This window comes from Heterocephalus glaber, unplaced genomic scaffold (genome assembly GCF_053883595.1).
Source record: "Heterocephalus glaber isolate CG9 unplaced genomic scaffold, H.glaber_assembly_v1.0 deba00001610, whole genome shotgun sequence".
NCBI classification, from domain to species: domain Eukaryota; kingdom Metazoa; phylum Chordata; class Mammalia; order Rodentia; family Bathyergidae; genus Heterocephalus; species Heterocephalus glaber.
The window spans coordinates 15,490,130-15,507,274 of NW_028258381.1; the positions used below are offsets into that span (position 1 = coordinate 15,490,130).

The window sequence follows — 17,145 nt, forward strand, 5'->3', positions numbered from 1 at the left end:
CAGTGGGCAGAGTATTTCAGTAGCTGCCCACTGAGTGCTTCAGCCAGAAGCACCTCAAGCCAGGCAGCCTCACCCGCCCAAGGTGTCCTCAGACACCACAGTGGCAGCCACACTCCAGCCTCAGCAGGCAGCGGCAGCTCCACTCCCCAAACCTCCCTGGTGGCTCCTCAGACAGACAGCCATGGACGAGGCCAGGAGCAGAGTCCAGGCAGCCTTGACGCTGGTAAGGGTCACCAGAGCCAGGGCCCCGGCCAGCATCCTCAGTTTGCAGAAGCCAGGTTGGGGCCGGGGGTGGCGAGCAGGTGGGGACCCCTCAAAGGTGTGCAGGCCTCTGGGGGGCCTGGATACAGCTCTCACCCTCCTCACAGGGCTGCCGCTGTCCCCTTTTCAGGAGCCCCAGGAACTTGGTGCTGGGCTGAAAAAGCCCCAACTGGGGCTATGCCCAGTGCTGCGAGCATGTGGGCAGCTGGCATTGCGCACACGACCACCCCAGCACCGGGGAGCGGAGGGGCCAGGCTCTGCTGGGGAGGCTCTGGACCCCTCGCCCAGATGTTCAGGAGCCTGTGGTCCCATGGGTGTCCCCCAGGGCTGGACAGAGCCCGCCACTGTCCTCACCGTGAAACCCAGCCCTCCATGGTGCCCTGCTTTTCACTACATTCTGGGGATGGGTTGGGATCTCAAAGTCAGCTTGCTGCATCCTGCCGGACCTCCTCATGGCTCTCCTCTGCTATCCAACCAGGATGCCTGGGTGACCTCCGAGGCCTTAAGGGCATCTCCATACTGAGGGCTGCCCAGTGTGTGTCTCCAGCGGGACATCCCCTAGCCACTCCCTGTGCCCTTATCCTCCCAAAACCCCAGCTGCATTCCTGCCCATACCCAGTGGCAGAACAGTGCCATCTTGGGGATGAGTCTGTTCTGTCAGAGCCCTTGTCAGACCCTTTCCTTTCTGATCTTCCCTGGGGATAAGTTTAAGTCTGGGGCCCTTTTAAAAATGACTCTTAACTAGGGGTCCATATGCATTAGGAGTGCTCTCGGCTACAGGAAACCAATCTACTCATTATCTGTGGCTTCAGTGGTTATTATTTGCTCCATAGCCTGCAAGTAGAGTTGGGGGGCCCAGCATCAATCTCTCTTCTCTGCCATCTGTAGTGTGCTAACGGCCTTGTCTCCTTATAGTTGCCAAATGGCTGCTGCATTGCCAGTCATCACACCCTCATACAGCCATGCTCACAAATGTGGGGAGCCCTGAACTTCTCCCTCCTGCTAAAATCAGTATTCCCTTCCTTTGCCATTGACCAGAACTGGGCCACATATCCAATGCCAAAAAGGATACAATTGCTGTGCTTGGCCAAGCCTAGTCTTGCCTTAATGTGCTACCCTACCACCTGAACAAAATCCAGGTTCTAAAAATCTGAGGAAGAAGAAGCAAAGGGGGCCAGGGATTTAGCTCAGTGGTTCTGTCACCTGCCTCAAAAGCACAAGGTCCTGAGTTCACTTCCTGGTATCAAAAAAAAAAAGAAGCAGCAGCAGCAAATGGCGTGTTGTCTCCTGGATGTAATTCAGAGCATCTCCAGCTCCTGTATAAGACAAAAGAGAGCAAGCTCCTATAAAGAGTGGATCTATATCCTAGCTGATGGTGCACTCCTGTAAACCTAGCACTCGGAGGCTGAGGCAGGAGAATTGCTGTGAATTCGAGGCCAGCCTGGGCTACATAGTAAGTTTGAGGCCAACCTGAACTACACAGTGAGACCCTGTCTAAAAGACAATAACAACAACAACAACAACAACAAAAAACCCCAACAACAACAAAAAAGTGGATCTATGGCTTTTATCAGAGTAGCTTTACTTTTTCTTTTTTGGTTAAAAATGCAAATATCTTTTGGGGTTTTGGTTTGTTTTTGTTTGCAGTGGTGGGGACTGAACCCAGAGCGCTGAGCTACATCCCCAGCCCTTTTTAATTTTTTTTATTTTGAGACAGCGCCTCATTAAGTTGCTAAATTGCCCAGACTGGGCTCAAGCTTGCAATCCTCCAGCCTCAGCCTCTCAGAGTAGTATGACTATATGCCTGGCTTGAAAGTATCTTCAAGATTTGCTTTGCTTACCACTGTCTAGAGTGCCCACGTGGCCTTTCTCCATGAATGTGCACTGCAGGGCAAATGGAACAAGCACGGGGCTGTGCTCACTGGGGACCCCAGGTTTGCCCTCACTGGAGTCCAGGCCTGTTCTCAGACACCCATGGGAGTGGCGCTGGTCGAACCTGAGCTTCCTGGCCTCACACTAGTGCACAGAGACCCGCCCCCTGGGCTCAGCCGCCACACCCTGGATGCCGTGCCTGGCTGGCAGACCCCTGATGGCCAGAGGACAGGCACAGTGGCTCACTCCAACCAGCCTTGCCTCAGCCACCCTGTGCACACCAGTGCTGGCTGGCCCCTCTACTCCAGAAGGCCCTAGAGGAAGGGCGACCAGGTCTTTGCACAGTGATGCCAGCTGCCCACCCTCCTGATGGGCTCCAGCCCTGTCTCACCAGCTCCCCGGGAAGTGCCCCTCTTCTCCCCTTACCCCTGATCTGAGGGCCACCAAGAGGTGCTGCCAGACATTGGGCCACAAGGATAGCACCAGGGACAAAAGCTGCTGGCCCCTCCAGCACACCCAGGGTAATGTCAAGGGCTGATCCCAGAACTCTTCCCCTTCAACTGTGGTGGGTGGCGTGGAAATATGGGTCACCCCAGCAGGAGACCCGAGTGCACACCCTTCCTGCAGGCGGAGCAGATCCTGGCAGAGTTCCAGCTGCAGGAGGAGGACCTGAAGAAGGTGATGCGGCGAATGCAGAAGGAGATGGACCGTGGACTGCGGCTGGAGACCCACGAGGAGGCCAGCGTGAAGATGCTGCCCACCTACGTGCGTTCCACCCCAGAAGGCTCAGGTACCGCAGGGATGGCACTGCCAGAAGCTCTGCTGTCCCCAGAAAGGAGCCCTGCACATGTGATAATGTCCCCAACTCACCCACCCTTGGCTCCACAGGTCCAGCCCTGGGATGCCACTGGCTTTTTAAATCTCATAATAGGGGACCTCTCTCCATGGTCACTTGGGGACCCCAGCCCCATCCCGAGTCCAGGCCCTCACTGGCTCCTAGGGCTCTGGCTAAGGCTGCGGTTCCCACTGACATTTCTCCAATGTGCCTTTGACCCCTCCCACTTGCCCCCAAAGTCTGGGCTGGTGACTCCACATCCCACTGTCCCAGGCCAACTGCCTGGGTCCCTCCCAGGCCAAGCCTGCCAGGCAATGCAGCCTGAGTGTGTCTCTCTTTGTCTGCAGAAGTCGGAGACTTCCTGTCCCTCGACCTGGGGGGCACCAACTTCAGGGTGATGCTGGTGAAGGTGGGGGAGGGGGAGGAGGGACAATGGAGCGTGAAGACCAAACACCAGATGTACTCCATCCCCGAGGACGCCATGACGGGCACCGCAGAGATGGTGAGCCGGGGTGAGGTCACCAGGAGCTCCGGGGCTCATCCACCCACTCACCCACCGGGCAGGAGGCAGCCCAGAGGCCTCAGCAGAGTCTCTAGGCCTGGCCAATGGGTCCCAAGTCCCATGTCCTTGTGCTGCAGGAGGGATTCATTGGGTTGGAGAGGCTGCAGGGGCAGAGACCCCCAGTTGGTGGTTCTCTGTCCACTTTCCCAGAGGAAACGTCAACATATAAAAATTGAGCAGGGTGTGATGGTGCACATCTGAAACCCCAGCACTCCGGAGGCTGAGGCAGAAGGATCATCATGAGTTCGAGGCCAGCCTGGGCTACACAGCAAGACCCTATCTCAGAAAATAAAACCAGAAACAAAAAATTGAGCAGCCCTAAGGGCCAGGTTCCAGGCAGAAGCCCCCACAAACACTGTCCAGCCCTCACCTGCCTACAGCTTGCTGTCTGTTAGTAGAACTGGGCAGCAAGGCATAGAGTGGGCACCCCAGGCCCTGGGGCCCAAAAGTGAGCTTGGTTCATCTGCAGACAGGACACCAGAAGTAGAGAAGGAGACAAAAGTCATAGCTATGGCCGGGAATGTGCCTCCACCTGGGCCTCACAGAGCAGCCAGCCAGGTCTGAGGCCTCGCCTCCTGTCCTCTAGTGGGGGACTGGGCCAATGGCACAGCCGGGGCTGCCATGGGGGAGCCCCGGGGCCTGAGTCCGGGCCAACAGCAGGAGGCGAGCTGAGGGTGGGCCAGGCAGTCCGGGTCCGACACCCTGGGAAGCACTGTGACCCCAGCCCAGTGAGGGCTACTGGCCGGCCCAGCCCTGCACCTAATGGCCAGCTCACTGTGTCTTCCAGCTCTTCGACTACATCTCCGAGTGCATCTCCGACTTCCTGGATAAGCACCAGATGAAGCACAAGAAACTGCCCCTGGGTTTCACCTTCTCCTTCCCTGTGAGGCACGAGGACATCGACAAGGTGGCCAGGTGGAGGGCAGGGTGGGGGAGCAGAGGGGCACACAGAAGGGTGGAGATATGGGCTGAATCATTGCCCTGGCACATGCGGGCTGTGAAGCATTGGAAAAGAAGCAGAACATAAGCTGATTCTTGCTGCCTGCAGTGGAAAGGGCAGCTGCCTCCACCTGCCTCACCACCCACCTCAAACTCCCAAGGTAGCCCACGGCTACACCGTCACACACACACACATACACGCACACATGTGCACACACACCCTCTATATAGATATGTACACATGAGGCCTCTGGGTCAGAAACCAAGTCAGGTCGTGGCTCAAGGCAAAAGCAGCCAGAGCAACATCCAGGCCTGCAGAGACATAGGGTGGCCCAGTAGTAGCCTGCATGCAGCAGGGGGCTTGCAGGGAGGAACCTGGACCTTATACAGACCACACTGCTCCGGGGGACCTGCCTTGCCCTTCTGGGGAAACATCTGGGCTTTTTGTAAGAACATTCTAGGGCTGGAGATGCAGCCCAGTGGCGGGCCACTCACCTTGGATGTTCAAGGCCTGGGTTCAACCTCTGGTATCACACACACACAGGTACACACCCAATCATAATCATATTCTTAAATTGGCTGGGACCCATCCCTGCAGAAAGATGAGATAGTCACCGAGAATCATCCCTGACAAGGCGCAAAGCTGTGTGGATGCTGAGAGCCTGTTTCAACTGCCCAGTGGTGGCATGTGTACCCTGGCCAGAAGGAGCTAGTTTAGGGCCCAGCTCCCTGCCTGGAGCCAGCAGCATGAACCTCCTCTCCCCACAGGGCATCCTCCTCAACTGGACCAAGGGCTTCAAAGCCTCAGGAGCAGAAGGGAACAACGTCGTGGGGCTTCTTCGAGACGCCATCAAGAGGAGAGGGGTGAGGACACCTTGCCTGCCCAGAGGGGCTGATCTGCCCCCCAGGACCCTCCTCACACCCCCATCATCCCAGCTTCTGCTTCCCCTCCTCTTCCCTCTCTTCTCCTTCTCTTCCTTCTCCTCCTTTTCTCTCTCCTTTATAGTACTGGGGAATGAACCCAGAGCCTTTGCACTGAGCAACACCCCAGCCCTTTTTTATTTTTTGAGACAAGAAAAGCTGCCCAGTCTGGTCTCCAACGTATGATCCTCCTGGGATCACAGGTGTTTGGCCCATGCCCAGCTCACCTTGTACTCCCTGGCAGGACTTTGAGATGGACGTGGTGGCCATGGTGAATGACACAGTTGCCACAATGATCTCCTGCTACTATGAAGACCACCAATGCGAGGTCGGCATGATTGTGGGTAAGGGCTCCTCACCCCTCCCAGGATGCACAGGGGCCTACAGGGGCAGCAAGGGGAACAAACCTCTAATGTCCAGTGCAGTTGTGCAGGGCCTCGTGCCAGGGCCAGGTGGCCCAGGGGTGGGGGCGGGGGCTGTGGCAGGTACTGTGCACAGCAGGAAGATTCAACACTTGCAGGGCCAGGACATCACATGGGCCACCAGATGCAAACACACACCGGATGTAATTAAAACACTTTATCCAGTTAATTAGCCATACTGGACAGATTCGTCCAAGTGGAAGAGGATCGAGAAAGTGGTGTCACCCTTTCCTAGAAGGTCTTTCCGTGGGCCTGCCTGGTCCCACCCCAACCTCCTATTCCCACCCCAGAGGCCGCCCCTGCCCAAGGGAAACAGGCACTAGGGGAGGGAGCCACAGCCCCCATACCTCATCTGTCATCTACTGTGCGCATGAGTACTGGGACCTAGCTTCCCAGAAAGTCCTCCTACAGTATTTGCACCTATGGGCCCTTCTGAACCAGTTCTGAAAGTTCATGTGTGTATTTAAGCATTTGAGCAGGCTCCCAGCTGTATGCATATTCCCCAATTGTATGTGTGTTTTATACATAGGGTACATGTGTGCCTACGCATAAGCAACACTATAGGCACGCACGTGTACGCACGTGTCTCTCTTGAGCTCCAGCCTGTCCTCGATTTGCCTCTCCGCCTGTTTCCCACTTCTACTTTCATTCTCACCTTTAGGATGGGAAGTTGTCTTTCAGTCCAACAACTCCACATGAATCCCCACTGTCCCTGGTTGTGCCCCTCCCGCAGAGCTCCCAAAGTGCCTCAACCTGAGTTCTCTCCCGACCTCTACCTGACACCCACAACTTTAAGGAGGACAGGTTTACTTTGGGTCACGTTTTAGAAGTTTCAGTCCTTGCATGATGGCAAGGGCTGGGCAGAGGAAAGCTGTTTCTGCCAGGGCAGCCAGGAAGCCGAGATGAGGGAGGAGCCAGGGAGGGAGAGAGACCCTCCCAGGCCACGCCTCCAGTAGCTGCCTGTTCTCCCCAGACCCCACCTTCTAACAGCAACTCAAGCAATAGCACCCCCATAATCCAATCATCTTCCAAACACTGAGGCTTTGGGGGGCATTTTAGACCTAAACCTAACAGTGGGGAAGGTGTTACGACCTCTTTCAGGGAAGAGGTCGGCCCAGAGACTGGCCGGTCCACCCTGGGTCACACAGCCAGCCCTGCAGCCCTGAGACGAGACCTGAGGCGCCCTGTCCCCGCAGGGACGGGCTGCAATGCTTGCTACATGGAGGAGATGCAGAACGTGGAGCTGGTGGAAGGGGACGAGGGCCGCATGTGCGTTAACACCGAGTGGGGCGCCTTTGGGGACTCTGGCGAGCTGGACGAGTTCCTGCTGGAGTACGACCGCATGGTGGATGAGAGCTCCGTGAACCCCGGTCAGCAGCTGTAAGGACGCCCCCAGCCCTGCTCTGGGCGCCCCCTGAGTGCAGCAGCAGTTAACGGCTGCTCTAAACGGCTGCTCCTTCCCTCAGCCCAGTCCTGGTCTGCTCTGCTAGAGCCCACCAGTGCCATGTGGAGTGCGGTGGTGATTATACCTCTCCCCTTCTCACGGGTGACCTTGGGCCCAGAGCCCCTGGGAGGCCCGCACGAGGGCCGACCTGGTGTCACTCAGAGTTCCCCAAGGCACAGGCTCGTCCCCGCTGCAGAATGAGTATATTCTGTGGGTGCTGCAGGTGGCAGAGCGTATCTAGGAAACCCACGCTCAGAGCTTGTCATTAATCATGGCTGTCACTCGCTAGCCGCTTGCTAAGTACTTTACGAGCTTCATCTCGGGCTTCTATTAGGTCAGGAGTATTAAAGGTATTTCAAGATGAAAATACGCAGGCTCACATAGTGAGAACAGGTGACGCTCTGGGGTGTGCCTCAGACTGCGCACTACCCTCTGGGCCTTAGTTTACCCAACTGACTGCCCACTGAGAACTGAAGCCCTCGCTGGGCCCTGGACTCCCAACCCTTCGTGCACGGGCCCAGTAGCAGCGCCGCCCAGCGCCCTCAACCGAGCTGGACTTGGGCTTCCTCACACCTGAAATTTCCGCAAAGCATAGGACCGCGGGAAACAGAAATCAGGGCAATCGGGGCCACTTCGGCACCTCAGGGGCGTTGGGCACCTCCTTGCCGGCCTCATAACCACCGCGCCGCCTGCAGGTACGAAAAGCTCATCGGCGGGAAGTACATGGGCGAGCTCGTGCGGCTCGTGCTGCTCAAGCTGGTGGACGAGAACCTGCTGTTCCACGGGGAGGCCTCGGAGCAGCTGCGCACGCGCGGAGCCTTCGAGACGCGCTTCGTGTCGCAAGTGGAGAGGTGTGTACGGGGGCGGGGAGGGGGCGGGGAGGGGCCGGGGCCCGGGGCGGGGCGCGGCGCGGGAAGGAGGGGACCCGCCAGGGAGGGACGCAAGGGGCAAAGCCGGGGGCGAGACCGAGCAGGACTTGGAAGGGCGAGGAACCGAAGGGGCTCGGATACTAAAGGCCGGGGGAGTCCTAGGCGAGGCTGATGGCACCGAAGCACCTGGGGACGGAGCCCGGGAGGGCGTCTGTCCCCTGCGGGCTCCTTACGCTCCATAGCTCCGAGCCCAGCCCTGTCGCCAGAGCAGAGACCCCAGGCTGGGGGAGGGGTCCCTGGCGGCGCCGACCCTGGAGCCACCCGGCCTAAGCGAAGCCTCTCCCCCCCGCTCCCCCCGCAGCGACCCGGGTGACCGCAAGCAGATCCACAACATCCTGAGCACCCTGGGGCTCCGGCCCTCGCCCACGGACTGCGACCTCGTGCGCCGCGCCTGCGAGAGCGTGTCCACGCGCGCTGCGCACATGTGCTCCGCTGGGCTGGCGGGCGTCATCAACCGCATGCGCGAGAGCCGCAGCCAGGACGTGTTGCGTATCACCGTGGGCGTGGACGGGTCGGTGTACAAGCTGCACCCCAGGTGAGCGCGCGGATGGGCGGGCGGACGTGAGGGAGAACTGGTTGGCAATCCTTACCCTAACCCTGCTCTTCCCTCCAGCTTCAAGGAGCAGTTCCACTCCAGCGTGCGCAGGCTGGCGCCCCGCTGCGAGATAACATTCATCGAGTCTGAGGAGGGCAGCGGCCGGGGCGCCGCGCTGGTGTCCGCGGTGGCCTGCAAGAAGGCCTGCATGCTGGGCTAGTGAGGGCCTGCGAGGTCGCGGACGCGGGGCCACCGCTGCTCCGAGGACGGGAGAGGCTCCTGGATCCCAGCAGGCCCCTTCTCTAGTTCAGTGGCGGGGCAGCCCCAGTCCTGGCTGGGGTGGCCTCCAGGAAAAGCAGGCAGAGACTCCGACCCCCTTCGCCTTCCTTGGCTGGGATCCAGTACCCGGAAAGAAGTGGATCACTCAGGACTTTGCAGTTCCACGCTGCCTACCCTCGGCTGCCTGCTTGCCCTGGGAAGGAAGTATTCCCTGGGTCTGGCCTGGGAAGGGGTCCTCTGGACCCGGCTATAGCCCGGCCTCCCTGGGGCTCACCTTACAAAGGGAGGCATCTCCAGCAGCTTGGCCAGATGAGGCCAGGGCCCAAGGGGAGTGAGGGCTGCTGTCACTAGGTTGGTGTGTTCTCGCCTGTGGCTTGGGAGGCCTGGGACCCACGGGAAGGGCCCCAGCAGCGCGGAAGTGCTTCCCAGGCTGCAGGTGTCCCCGAGCGGCCTTTTCCTTCACACAGCCCCACCCCTGAGTGGCTTGTGGCTCTGGCATGGCTCCTCACAGGAGATGCCAGAGGACCCACAAAGGGGTCCCCGAACTATTGAGGACCCCCACCTGCACTCACAGGCAGGATGGTGTCCTTGGCTCTTACACTGGCCCAGAAAGACGCTCCCAACAGCATCCTGCACACCTCAGAGGGCCTCCCCAGACCCCTGTCTTGTCCTCATCAGGACACCCATGTGCCACATGACCCTCTCTATGCCCAGACTGGGCCTGTGGGGTTTTTAATTAAAAAATTTAAAAGCTTTAATCATGCCTGTGCCTTGTTCTTTGACCTCTGTCCACAAGAGCCGTGGTGCAGTAACTGAAGAGACAGTGGCATGCACACAGCTTCTGTAGACCTCAGTGTCTCCTGGAACTTGCTGTCCCCTCCAGCCAGCTGTGCCCAGAGGAACAGGGAGTGTGACAGGCTGGGCTGTGTGATCAGGAACAGGGTGGCTTGGGGAGCTGGGGTATTGAACAGCATTGTGCTAGGCCAGGCCCCTGCCTGCCCGTGGAATGAGGGGGGTGCCAGGCAGGGCTTCTCAGGTTGGGGACAGGCTAGTCCTGGTGCAGGTTGTTCTCAGCAAGGCCCTGTCCCCTCAGAGCCATGTAGATATGACAGTGAGTAGAGACCAGGGGTACAAAATGTCCTGTCATCTCTAAGGTCCTTCCAGAGGCTCCTGCAGGTGAAATACCAAGCGAGGACCTAATGCCATCTTCATGCAGCATGAATGCAGAGACATAAACACATCCTCGTGAGACTTAAGTGCACATTCATTTCTCCATGTGAGAAACTACCCAGCAAGTTAGGAACAACGGCACTGTGTTTCGTTCAGAACTTAACCCAAAGTTGTAATTTTGGAAAATCATCCTGAAATCTTCCATTTTTCTGGTACTTCACATGTGGAATTACTTTTGATCCTCCTCGTGCTCCTGAGTTTAAATTTCTTGTTGTAAATTGACACAAGCGTCTGGTTACTTCATTTTTGGGATGCATGCGCTCGTGTTCGAGCCTTCATGTTGGGATGGATTTTAATAGTCATGGTTTCCTTGGGCTGGGGATTTAGCTCAGTGGTTGCACTGCCTGCTGCGCAAGCACAAGGACCCAAGTTCGATCCCTGGTACCAAAAAAAAAAAGTCATGGCTTCCAACTTCTTCATATTGCAGTTATGGTATTTCATTGATTTTTCAATGGTAGGTTATTGATCTGAATTGAAATAAATGAATTTCATTTTCAGACAGTAAAGGATGTCTTATAAAAAACACTTACACAAAAGGGGGCCTCATTCCCGCCTAGCCTGCTGCTGGGCCTTGCAGAGCTGGGGTGAGACGTCTGGCAAGCCCAGCTTCCCTAGCTGCTAGCCCTAACCCTGCCTGCTCTGGAACAGCAGAGGGCGCCCTGGCCCTCGTCCACAGTTCAGCACCCTACCCCAAAAACTTCCTGCAGAACAGCGTCACGTAGGCTTGCTGTGTGCCAGGCCCTCAAGGTACAGATGTTGACCGGGCTGAGTGCCCAGGGGGAGGCCACAAACCCATCCGGCCATCACCAGGCAGAGGCGGGAACAGGAGCCAGAGCATCAAAAGATGGGTTCTGGCCGGGGATTTAGCTCAGTGGTTCTGGCTCCTGCCTCGAAAGCACAAGTTCCCGAGTTCAATCCCTGGTACCAAAAAACAAAAAACAAAACAAAAAGATGGGTTCTGCAGGTTGACCACCAGCTCAAACCTGCTGCCTTCTGTCCCTTGGTCTTTAACAAGACCTCAGGAATCCTGGAGTCTCAGGCCAAAATTCACCTCTCTCCTCAGCCCAGAGGGTCAGGACTGGCCTGGCTAGGGTCTGGAGCAGACCTGCAGGAAGGACAGTCAGATGGGGATGACAGGGACCCCGGCAAGCACTCTGAGCCCCGTGCTCTGGGAGACTTGGAGCCTGGACACGAGAGGTGCTCAGAGCTCGGGATGTTACATATCACGGACTCGAAGGTCCCCAGGAATGTGGCTGGAATCTGCATGGGGCCCTCGTCCTGCCCTGGCCCAGGCAGGGGCTGCCAAGTTTGGGCCTGTCCTCCACTCTTTTCCTTATTTGGACCTCCAGGTGATAAGGCTGTGACATAAAGGGGGCCTGGTGACAAGAGGGTGCAGCTGGGCCACTGCGAAGAGGATGGTGAGTGTTGGTGTCCAGGCGATAGCCTTGGGGCTGGGAGGGACAGAGCCAGGAACTTCTGTGTCTGCACTGGGCCCAGTGGGTATCCCCAGGGATGGAGAGAGGCCCCTCACCTTGGCTGTCCTAGGAGTTTAGGGTGGGCAGGGGAAACTGGGGAGCTCCAGGAGGAACCTGCCACGGTCGGTATTGCAGGCCAGCAGGAAGGCCGGGATGCGGGGCAAGGCCGCCACCAAGCAGGCCCAGCGTGGGTCTTCCAATGTCTTCTCCATGTTCGAGCAAGCCCAGATCCAGGAGTTCAAAGAGGTGAGCGGCCCCCACGGTCCCCACCTTGTCGGGGCACCCTCTTCTCTGTGGTTCAGGGTTCCTAGTTCCTGGTCCTCCAACTCCCACCTGAAGCCTTCTCCTCACAGGCCTTCAGCTGCATTGACCAGAACCGGGACGGTATCATCTGCAAATCGGACCTGAGGGAGACCTACTCCCAGCTTGGTGAGCCCCCCTTGGCGGCCCACCCTGCCCTCCAGGGACCTGCGGGGAGGGCCTGCCTTCCCCCATCACTCCTCCTCTTCCTGCCTAAGCCCACCAGGGTGGGAAGATGGGGAGGGTGGCCCTGCCCTGCTCCGGGACACCAGGGCCCCCATGCTCCTTTGTGCCCATCACAGGGAAGGTGAGCATCCCAGAGGAGGAGCTGGATGCCATGCTGCAGGAAGGGAAAGGCCCCATCAACTTCACCGTCTTCCTCACCCTCTTCGGGGAGAAGCTCAATGGTGAGCCGGACAGGTCCTGGGCCCCTTGGCAGACAGCAGGCCTGAACTCCATGGCAACCCCCCGTCAACCCCACACAAACCCCACCTGAACCCCATATGAACCCACGTGAAGCTCACCTGCACCCTACCAGGCCCCACCTGGACCCTGGCAGGGCACAGCCCACCTAGAGAACATGTGTCTACCCCTGGTCACCCAGTGCTGTCCCCTGCCAGATCCCAGTCTCCCAGCCAGCCTCACCTTCCTCAGGAAGACAGCTGTTCCCAGCTCCGCCCTTCTGCTGGGTCTCAGACAGCTCCCCTCGCACCTGCTCCTCCTGGGCAGGCCTGGGGGCTGGGGCAAGCGTGTTCACTTGCCTGCCTCGGCCTCCCAGGGACAGACCCCGAGGAAGCCATCCTGAGTGCCTTCCGCATGTTTGACCCCAGTGGCCAGGGGGTGGTGAACAAGGATGAGTAAGTATGAGGCCCACCCCCACCCCACCATGCCAAGGCCACTTCATGGACACGGCGGGCGGAGAGGCCACCTGCGTGGGGTGTTCTCTGGGGGTGGCCAGCCTTGCCCTCGGCTGTGGACACCCTCCCTCCCCACTTCCAGGTTCAAGCAGCTTCTCCTGACCCAGGCAGACAAGTTCTCTCCTGCTGAGGTGAGGCTTTCAGGCCCCATCAGCACCTGTCCCTGGCTCTCGGGGCCCTCCACTGTCCCATGGGCGTGGAGTCAGAGGGAGCAGGCTGTGTGGGACCCAGGGCTTGTGTCGGAAGAGGGTCCCTAAGGAGAAGGGGCATCTCTGCACCAGCCTGGGCCTTTGACTCCTGCCCCACGTGGGCCCACTGCCCAGTCCACAAGGCCAGCCAAGTGAAGAACACTGGAGCCCAGGTCTGGGTTTGGGGTGGGAGAGGCTGAGGCCCAGAGCACAGCCCCGAGGCAGAGTGGTGGGTGGTGGCCAGGCCGTACCTCCACCGAGGGGCCTCTGCAGGTGGAGCAGCTGTTCGCCCTGACACCCGTGGATCTGGCAGGCAACATCGACTACAAGTCCCTGTGCTACATCATCACCCACGGAGATGAGAAGGAGGAGTAGGGCCAGGCGGCCACCTCAATAAATGCTGTTGCCCAATGAGAACTGCAGTGTTGGCTTCTCTGTGATGAGGGAGGGGACAGACAAGGGGTCTGGGGCCCTGGGCAGGCCTCCCTGCAGTGGCAACCAGCAGACAAGAAGTCCCCTGGATTCACATCATGCTGCCCAGCAAATACAAGCCATAATCATGCCCAGCTTACAGATGAGAACACTGAGGCCCAGAGAGCTAAGCTCCTGGGGAAGGAAGGCCAGGTATACACGGCCCGGCTGCTCCAGAGAAGAACTAGATATGCAAGGTGCCACATAAGAGGGTCCCACAGCCCCAGGAGTGGCAGTCCCCTGAATTGGGAGTGTCCTCATCTGCAGAAGCCAGGGGCTGTAGGGGAAGGCAGCTCCCATCATGGTACCCCAGGAGCCACAGGGGACCCCCACAGCACCTGAGGGACAGACAGAGGCAGTGACAGTTGGCCCAGAGTGGCCTGAGTAGCGCAATCTGTGTGCCCTCCCCCCTCCAGCCCAGCTGCAGTCCTTGTGGCTTTGGAGGTGTGACAGGAGGCAAACAAGAAAGGTTGGGCTGCCAGTCCCTTCCTGAGTCCTAGACAGGAGAGGCCTTTCTGGCTGTTCTGTGTGGATTTCTAGGTGGGACTTGGCAATGTAATTGCTAAGGGGAGACTTGAGACTGGAGTACTCCTGGCAGTTTCTATGAGTCCTAAGTGACTGAGGACCTTGCTCTGCCTGGATTTCCATCCAGAGCATGCAGGGAGGGACAGGGCGAGCGGATCCAGGAGCTGTCCTGAGGCTGTCACATGTCTGCTTATTCAACAAAAATAACAAACATATTCATAAGGTCGGGGAGGCCTCTCTGGGCAGGTGTGAGGTCCCAGGTGTCTGGTTATCAATCGGACGGGGTCTCCTGTCATTGTTTTTGAGCGACTGCACAACTCTGCAGTCGTGGCTGCCAGCACAATTCGTCGACACATCCCCCCTGATGAATTAACAAGAAACACAATCTTTGGCAGGTGTTCATTTTATTTTTTAACTGACCCATGACTTTTATTTAAAAAAAAAAAACTACCTTTCACACTGCTGGTATAGTGACCTGCTACAGTTAGTCTTCTCTGCACCAACTCAGCTGGTATTGTTAGTTTGGAGTAAAGTAAGGGCACAGCGCATGCGTGCGTGTGTGTGTGTGTGTGTGTGTGTGTATGTTTGGGTATGCGTTTGGGTGTAGTGTGGTATGTGGTGTAGTGTGTGTGTGGTATGAAGGTGTGTGGGGTGTGGGTTGTACATGTTTATGTGGCATGTTATGTGTGGTGTGTTGTATGTGTGTAGTGTGCTGTGTGGTTTATGTTGTGTGTGGAATGTGCAGGGTGTGATATGATACATGCGTGTGGTATGGTATGTGGTGCTTTGTGTGTTTGTGGATGTGTGGTGTATGTTGTGTGTGATATATGTGTGGTGTGGTATGTGTGGTGTGTGTGGTGCTGTGCGTAGGTGTGTGTGCGCTACAGTTTGTGAAGTGTGTGGTATGGTATAGTGCGTATGGCGGTGCTGTGTGTAGGTGTGTGCGGTACATGGCATGGACCGGACCCCTCCTGAGGTCCCCCTCGGCGCTCAGTCCTGTAGCCACTATCCCCTGGCTGCCAAGCACACGCAGTGTGGCTGCAGTGAACTGAGTTGTGGTGTAAAATCCACACCATATTTGGAAAATTTAGGACAGAAAAGAATGTAAAATATCTACTAATAACATTTGCTACTTGTTGAAATTACAATATTTTGGCTATTTTAAGTTAAAAAATAGGACTAAAATTAATTTCACTTATTTCTTTTTACTCTTAACATGGCTTGCTCCCCAGCCTCAAACCACGCCAGAGAGCAGGATGGTTGGGAACAGGCCTTGAGTACACTCCTGCCACTCACCACCTGCACCCCAGTTATTCCTGAGGGTCCCACAGGGAGCAGCACCAAGAGGCTCCATGCAAACTCACCTCTTCTCATCCTGCTGTCACCCTGCTCTGAGACACACACTCTCCCCAGCCAAGGTCTCCCCCCTCCTTCCCCAGAAGCCCTGCTGGGGCTGGAGCAGCCCTGACCCTCTTGTCCTCAGGTACAGTGTCTAGTGTCTCCCCGCTGGCTCTGGTCCTAACCAGCACCCTAGTAGACTACAGTGGGGTCCACAGCGGGCAGTCCCCAGAGGGCAAACCAAAACAAGCAACAGTTAAAAGTTGGTCTCATGGCAGTTGCGAGTAGAACAGTGGTTCCTGAGACTGAAGAGGGCAGGGTGGAAGAAGGATGGGGAGGGATTGAACAGGGGCACCCAGTCACCCTTCAGCAGGAGAAATATGTTGTGGGTGCCATGGCACAGTGGGGTGACCAGAGATGATCACAGTGCACCATATGTTTCAAAACTGCTGGAAGAAGGGACATTGAATGTTTTCACAACAAGAAATGATAAATGTTTGAGGAGATAGATGTATTTACCCTGACTGGGTCATTGTAAAGTGAATACATGGCCAGGGATGGTGGCACATGCTGTAATGCCAGCACTTTGGGAGGCTGACACAGGAGGATTGCAGGTTTGAGCCTAGCTAAGGCATTTAGTGACTTATTGCAACCCTGTTTCAAAATAAAAACTAAAGAAGGGCTAGGGGTGTAGCTCAGTGCAAAGGCCCTGGGTTCAATCCCCAGTACCATACATAAAATATACATGTTTGGAAACATCACATGGTGCTCAATAAATATGTACAACTGTTATGTGTCAGTTGCAAATAAAAGAACAGGAAGCCACTTGTTGGGCTGCACACCTGTAGTCTTAGCTACTAACGGAGGATCTTGAGTCCAGTTTAAGAGCAGTGTGGGCAACATAGGGAGCCCTTGTCTCAAAAACAAACAATGTATGACTTTGGACAGGTTGCTTAACCATGGGGTGCCTGGGTTTCCCTGTTTGGAAGTGAGGATAACAGTCTGGTCATACACATAATTAATTAGAAATAAATAGGAATAAGTTCATTCTCCTGGGCTCAAAGGAAACAGACTCCCCCCTCTTTTCTAGAGCCTTCCCTTTAGAAATTCTGTAATTGTAGGTTCTTTCTCGATTTCTTTTCATGTAGATCTGTTGAGAAGCCAGACAAGCCTCTTGCCAGTCTTCCAGCCCAGGAATGTTTTTCCATGGGGCCTGGGTGCCCTGTTTCCTGGAAATGTCAACCCCATGGGAGACAGCAGCCTTATCTGGCGGTTTCCGGGGAGATGCAAGTCTGCCTTCAGCAGGCGCCTGGCTGCAGTTGAAAACTCACTTTCAGTCTTAAAGATAAGCATTTATTTTCTCCTTCGCTAGATTTTTTTTTGGTACCAGGGATTGAACTCTGGTCCTTGCGCTTGCGAGGCAGGCAGCGGAACCACTGAGCTAAATCCCTGGCTATTTTCTCCTTTGGATAAAGACAACTAACAAAGCCAGATGCCACCTCCCTGGGGAGGCGGAAGGTGTTGCAGAACCTCTCCCTGTGGCTTCCTGGGACGTTTCCTACATCTGGGGCCAGGTCTGTCCTTGCAGTCTCTTGGCAGTGCTGCCTGGAATGAGTGCTGCACTCTGTTCAATGCTTATTCAATAATTAAACTGTTTTCTTTCCTGTCTACTTCTGTGGGAAGAGTTCCCGGGTTGGCAGGA

General features: G+C 56.6%; 2 protein-coding genes across 2 annotated transcripts; both read left to right on the forward strand.

Moving 5' to 3' along the window:
• The first annotated feature begins 31 nt into the window (after positions 1 to 31).
• Positions 32 to 9,757, forward strand: Gck (glucokinase). Its single transcript, XM_004839925.4, has 10 exons — positions 32 to 223; positions 2,761 to 2,923; positions 3,316 to 3,470; positions 4,318 to 4,437; positions 5,238 to 5,333; positions 5,635 to 5,734; positions 7,009 to 7,192; positions 7,952 to 8,107; positions 8,487 to 8,720; positions 8,799 to 9,757. The coding sequence occupies exons 1-10, from the start codon at positions 182 to 184 to the stop codon at positions 8,938 to 8,940; spliced, it is 1,392 nt and encodes a 463-aa protein (XP_004839982.1). The 5' UTR covers positions 32 to 181; the 3' UTR covers positions 8,941 to 9,757.
• Positions 9,758 to 11,510: 1,753 nt separating this feature from the next.
• Myl7 (myosin light chain 7) lies at positions 11,511 to 13,526 on the forward strand. Its single transcript, XM_004839924.4, has 7 exons — positions 11,511 to 11,647; positions 11,840 to 11,950; positions 12,058 to 12,133; positions 12,307 to 12,411; positions 12,783 to 12,861; positions 13,004 to 13,052; positions 13,383 to 13,526. The coding sequence occupies exons 1-7, from the start codon at positions 11,645 to 11,647 to the stop codon at positions 13,482 to 13,484; spliced, it is 525 nt and encodes a 174-aa protein (XP_004839981.1). The 5' UTR covers positions 11,511 to 11,644; the 3' UTR covers positions 13,485 to 13,526.
• Positions 13,527 to 17,145: the final 3,619 nt, after the last annotated feature.